The sequence below is a fragment of the Trichechus manatus genome, unplaced genomic scaffold (genome assembly GCF_000243295.1).
Source record: "Trichechus manatus latirostris isolate Lorelei unplaced genomic scaffold, TriManLat1.0 scaffold00127, whole genome shotgun sequence".
Lineage (NCBI taxonomy): Eukaryota > Metazoa > Chordata > Mammalia > Sirenia > Trichechidae > Trichechus > Trichechus manatus.
In genome coordinates this window covers 3,880,306-3,886,305 of record NW_004444063.1, presented here as the reverse complement: position 1 = coordinate 3,886,305, position 6,000 = coordinate 3,880,306, and the positions used below count along the sequence as shown (strand labels likewise).

The window sequence follows — 6,000 nt, the reverse complement described above, 5'->3', positions numbered from 1 at the left end:
CTCTCCTTGCTGTTATTATATTTGCTTTTTTTTTTTGGTAATGTCTGTTTGCCCACTAGACTGCAAGCTTCCCATGTCTGGCATATAATAATATATGTAAATTAATGAATGCATGTATAAATGAATGACTGTAGCATTGTTTAGCTCGCAGTAAATAAGAGATGGTGCAGGACCCGGTAGTGTTCTTTTCTGTTGTAGATAGGGTCGCTATGAGTCGGAACCGACTGGACAGCACCTAACAATAACAAATGGGGTAGGTCCGGGTCCTAGGATGGCACAAGGATGCATATTGCACCCCTGTCGCTCTTGGAAGAAAGACCGTAGGCTTTGCAAGGCGGAGGGATCCCGAGACCTGGGTTTCCGGGGCTATGTACAGAGAATCCAGCCAACGCATTTCTTTTCGGCGCGGCACGTGCTGTTTCACCTCCAGGCGAGAGGCGGCGCTGTGGAAAAGCAGCAGCTTCCGGCCGGCTTTTTCCTTCCTTCTGCCGCCGTCGCCGAAACTTCCTGTTTTCGTTGGCCGCGCTGGGATGGCCGCTACCACTGTAGCTGTTGCCACCTTTTAGTGCTGGTCCTTGCTCTGCGCGCCTACGGCAGTGCAGCCTGCCCCTTTGTTTTGTTCTCCGTCGCGCTGTCCCGAAGGGCGTCGGCTTTCCCGCGGCGAGCAGTATGGGCCGGGAGTCACGGTGAGGCAACGCGCCCAGTGGGGCAGCGGGCGAGTGGCTTCTCTTTGCGTGGAGGGAAGAGGCGGGAGTTGAGGTGGACGAGGGGCCAGCTCTGGTCCAGGGCGGCCCACGTGCGGCTGGCGCGATCCCGGGGCTGAAAGGCCTCGGCTGAGGGAATGGCTGTAATTGGGCCGGCTACGGGCATTCCCCTGTACTACCCTCAGCTAGTTCGAGCCCCTGGAGCGGGAACAACCCTCCTGGGATGGCTTTGATTGAGGGCCACTTCCACGCAACCAACCCTGATCATCAGTCAGTAGTGAGCCCTACTTCTTAGCATTTGCAGCATTTCCTTGGAGCCCATCACTCTGTGTTTTAGTTCTTTGTGCGTGTGATATTTTCCAAGTAAGTTGAAAGGAGCGTGTGCACTTTTTTAGAGAACGTACAACACTGTATGTGACTAAGCTTTAACTGGGCTACAGAAAGTACGTGTTCCCTACATGGACATTTATTCCGCAAATAGATTTCATATTTCTCTTACCTGCTTTCAAACTTTTTGAAACCGGAGATTGGGAGATCCTATCAGAACTGTGAGATTTCTTCAGAACTTTAGATTGTTGATTCGGGACCTTGAGATTTTTATCTTAAAGATGACTTTGCATTGTGTTTGGCAGTGACTGAAAGAGCTTTTATATCTAGGGACCATGAGGAGTTTTTTTTTTTTTTTTTCTTTAAATGCTAACAGTACTTTATTGAGGTATAATTATCATTCACGGAAATGTACAAAGCTTAAGGGTAGAGCTTGATGAAATTTAGCAAATATGTAAGTCATGTAATCATCACCTGGGTGAAGATAAAGTCACTCTGGCCACACTGACTTTTTTTTTGCTGTTCCTTGAGCACACCAATCAAGCTTCCTCCTCAGGGTCTTTGCACTTAACTGTGCCTTTTGCTTGGAAAGTTCTTCCCCCATATATCTATATGGTTCCTACCTTTACTTCCTTCTAAGCCTCCCTGACAAATGTTACTTTATTATGGAGGCCTTCTTTAATCACCTAATATAAAATAGCAAACCTCTCACCTCACATTATTTTTCCTTTTCTTTTACTCTGATCTATTTTTCTTCATAGCACCACTTGACATGTTGTATGTTTATTTCTTTACCTGTCTATTAACTCTTCCTCCACCAAATGTAAGCTGCCTAGGACCCAAAGGCAGAGGCATGGTCTGTTTTGTTCACCTTTCTTGCTTCTCTTTCAACAGTTTTCCTCCCCTCTACATGTGCTGTAGCAAAAGAGTTCATTCTTTCCCCCTAATTTAAAAAAATGTTTGTGTGAGGAATCCTTTCAGTTTTTAATTTGTCTGCTGATATTTTGGAGGGAAATGTAATAGACTCTAACTGTGTGAGCTAAGCTTAATATTTGAATTAATGTTCTAGCCACTATCGGAAACGGTCAGCATCACGTGGACGCTCTGGAAGTCGATCTAGAAGTCGTTCTCCCTCAGACAAAAGAAGTAAACGTGGAGATGACAGACGGTCTAGAAGTAGAGATAGAGATAGAAGGAGAGAGAGATCTCGCAGCAGGGATAAAAGAAGATCTCGGTCAAGAGACAGGAAACGTCTGAGGTAAGACATAAATCTCCAAAAGACTGATGATAAATTAGGCTTTTTCAGAAGTGTGTTTTGGACTAGAATTTAGTAGTTCCTTTGTAGGCCCTCTGTTTTAACCCCAAGTTATTTGACTAGGCATAGAAGTAATTCAGCTAGACCAAAAATTCTCAAACAGTATTTTAAGTTTGGAAACTTCAGGCTATTTCCTCTCACCCAGAGAGAGCCTCTAAAGCCCCCGAGAGAGGAAAAAAAAAAAATAAGGAGAAGTTAATACAACTGGAGGGTTCTATTTTAATTACATCCCAAGAAAGCTGGAAACTATGTTTAGAGCAGCCACTAAACCAGGCAGGAGAAGGAGGAAATAGACGGCAGAGTCTCTCCAAACCCTGCTTGTTATCTAAAAGTATTTTAAATAACTCTTAGATTTAAACCAAAGAACACTGTACTTTTTGTTGCACTTTTACTTGATGACATACTCCCAGGCACCAGTTAAGCAGCCTTAACTTTTTCTGGAAGTGAAAATCAGTTTAAGTAAAAATAGTCCACCTCACACCAAAAATACATTTCTAAAACAGTTTCTCATTAAATCCAAAAAAAGAAAAAGAAGACAAAGTTGTACAAATACTATAAACTGATGACAGAAAGAGCTTTGACTTTATCTTTTTCAGACATTTGGAGGAGAGAACACAAATGTAGTACATGGTATTTGGGGAAAATGTTCACCCATGAGAATGTGGTTAATGCTAACTAATTCAGTTTCATATTTGGTCCCAGGAACAGTGTCATACAATTTGGTCAAGTACATGTTAAGTGAAATTGATCATTTAAGATTTGATTTTTGACTTTTTGGTATGAAGGTAGAATAATGAGATTTTAGATCAAGAAGCATTTTGAGATGATCTAGTGAAGTCTCCATATTTTATAGACAAGGAAGCCAGTACCCAGAGAGTTAGCATAGTCTGCCCTGTGTCATGTCACTAGTTAGTAGCAGTGGGTTTTTTAATCTTCAGATAAAGTAGCCCTGGTGGCACAATGGTTAAGTGCTCAGCTGCTAACTGAAAAGTTGCAGTTCGAACCTACCAGCCGCTCCATGGGAAAAAAGACCTGGCGATTTACTCCTGTAAAGATTGTAGCCTGGAAAACCCTACGAGGCAGTTCTGCTCTGTCCTGTAGGGTCACTATGAGTCAAAATTGACAGCCCGCAACACAACTAATAACAGTCTTTAGATCAGCGATTTTATCCCAGCCCCATTCTGCCCATCCTTATATTTAGGTTTAGGCTGTCATTGAAAATTATATTTTGTACTCTAGGCTGTAGATTTTAAATAGCTATTATTATAGATTTGTTATTTATTTATTTAACGAACATTGTTGTAAAGTTAGTGTTCTCATTTTTTCATTGACCGCTTCAAGAATTGGCTTTACTTGTTCCTTATTTAGCTCATGTGACAATTGGAACCTCTGTCTTTAATAACGGTAATAATTTAGAAGCTTCTTTCATCATGGTGCAGAATCATGATCTGAAATAATAACTTCATTTGGTCACAGAATTAACAAAAGATACCTTCCTTTCAGGCGTTCCAGAAGTAGAGAGAGAGACAGAAGCCGAGAGCGAAGAAGATCTCGCAGTCGAGACAGGAGACGCTCAAGAAGCAGAAGCCGGGGCCGGCGATCCAGATCCTCCAGTCCTGGCAATAAAAGCAAGAAAGCCGAGAATAGGTAATGTTATCATTAGGCTGTATCTATCATGCAGGTCAGGAACTGGCTCTTTTCCCTATACCTTTCTTTTTTTTAAATTTGTCTTTATAAATAATTACTGAATTTGGGTCCTACCATGACCTGTTGGCTGAATGTTATTTCAGTAGGTTATAAAGTTTATAATTCAATTGGGAAATACCACATTCTATCAGTTTTTTTTTGTTTAACAGCTTTATTGAGGTGTAATTTACATACCATACAGTTCACCCATTTAAAGTGTACAATTCAGTGGTTTTTGGTATATTCACAGATATGTGCAACAGTCATCATAGTCAATTTTAGAACATTTTCATCACCTCAAAAAAAACCCTGTACCCTTTAGCTATCACTTCATCATCCCCCCCCCCCACCGCCATAAGCAATCACTAATCTACTTTCTGTCTATAGATTTCCCTATTCTGGAATTTCTTATGAGTGGAATCATATAGTGTGTGGTCTTTTGTGATTGGCTTCTTTCATTTAGCTTAGTGTTTTCAAGGTTCGTCTACACTGTAGGGTGTGTCAGTACTTCATTGCTTTTTATGACCTAGTAATATTCCTTTGTATGGATAGATATTTGGATTGTTTCTGCCTTTTGATCATTACAAATAATGCTGCTGTAAACATTCATCTACAAATTTCTGTGTTGGCATACGTGTTTATTTCTTTTGGGTATATACCTAGGAGTGGAATTGCTGGGTCATATGGTAACTCTGTGTTTAATCATTTGCGGAACTGCCAGACTGGTTTCCAAAGTGGTACCATTTTACATTTCCACCAGCAGCGTGCAGAGTTCTGATTTCTCCACATCTTGCCAACACTTGTTATCTGACTTTTTGATTCTTCCCACCCTGGTGAGTATGAGGTGATATCTCACTGTGATTTTGATTTGCGTTTCCCTGATGACTAATGATGTTGAGCATCTTTTCATGTGTTTCTTGGCTATTCATATACCTTCTTTAGAGAAATGGCTATTCAGAACCTTTGCCTATTTTTTATTTGGATTATTTGTCTCTTTTTAAATTGAAATGTAATAGTTCTTTATATATTCTAGATAAAGTCCCTTGTACAATGTTTGATTTGCAAATATGTTCTCCTGTGAGTTGTCTTTTTACTTTCCTGATAATGTCCTTTGAAGCATAGAAGTTTTTTATTGTGATGAAGTCCAATTTACATATCTTTTGTTGTTTTGCCTAAGAATCCATTGCCAAATCCAGGGCCATGAAGATTTACCCCTGTGTTTTCTTCTAAGAGTTTTAGAGTTTTTGTTCCTGTATTTAGGTCTTTGATCCATTTTGAAATAATTTTTGTATATGGTGTGAGGTAAGGGTCCAACTTCATTCTTTGCATGTGACTCTCCAGTTGTCCCAGCACCATTTGTTGAAAAGACTCTTCTTTTCCCATTGAGTGATATTGGCATCCTTGTTGAAAATCAGTTGACCATAGATGTATAGGTTAATTTCTGGATCCTCAATTTTATTCCATTGATCTGTATGTCTCTTCTTGTGCTAGTACCACACTGTCTTTATTACCATTGCTTTGTAGTAAGTTTTGAAACCAGGAAGTGTAATTCCTCCTACCTTATTCTTCTTTTGTAGAACTGTTTTGGCTATTCTGGATCCCTTGCAACTCCATATGAATTTTAGAATCAGCTTGTCAATTTCTACAAAGAAGTCATCTCAATTTCAGATAGGGATTGCATTGAATCTGTAGATCAGATTGGGGAATATTGCTATCTTAGCAGCGTTAAGTCCTAGATCGATGAATTTGGGATATTTTTCCATTTATTTAGAGCCTTTATTTCTTTCAGCAATGTTTTATGTTTTCAGAGTATAAGTTTTACACTTTTTTTGTTAAATTTCTTCCTAAGTATTTTATTTAATTTGATGCTCTTGTAAATGGAATCATTTCCTCAATTTCATTTTTGTATTGTTCAATGCAAGTGTATAAGAATACAATTGTTTTTGTGTAATGATTTTGTATATCTTG

General features: G+C 39.8%; 1 protein-coding gene across 3 annotated transcripts in view; it reads left to right on the top strand.

Annotated features, from left to right (window-relative positions):
* Positions 1–513: 513 nt before the first annotated feature.
* The window catches only part of DDX46 (DEAD-box helicase 46), a 73,655-nt gene continuing 68,168 nt past the window's right edge, over positions 514–6,000 (top strand). For 2 of the 3 annotated variants that reach the window (XM_023738976.1, XM_023738975.1), the window contains exons 1-3: positions 514–686; positions 2,101–2,289; positions 3,850–3,993. In XM_023738976.1, the coding sequence (XP_023594744.1) occupies positions 670–686; positions 2,101–2,289; positions 3,850–3,993 (350 nt within the window). In that variant the 5' untranslated portion in view covers positions 514–669. The remainder of the gene's footprint in view (positions 687–2,100; positions 2,290–3,849; positions 3,994–6,000) is intronic. The other variant, XM_004384709.3, reaches the window with a different exon arrangement.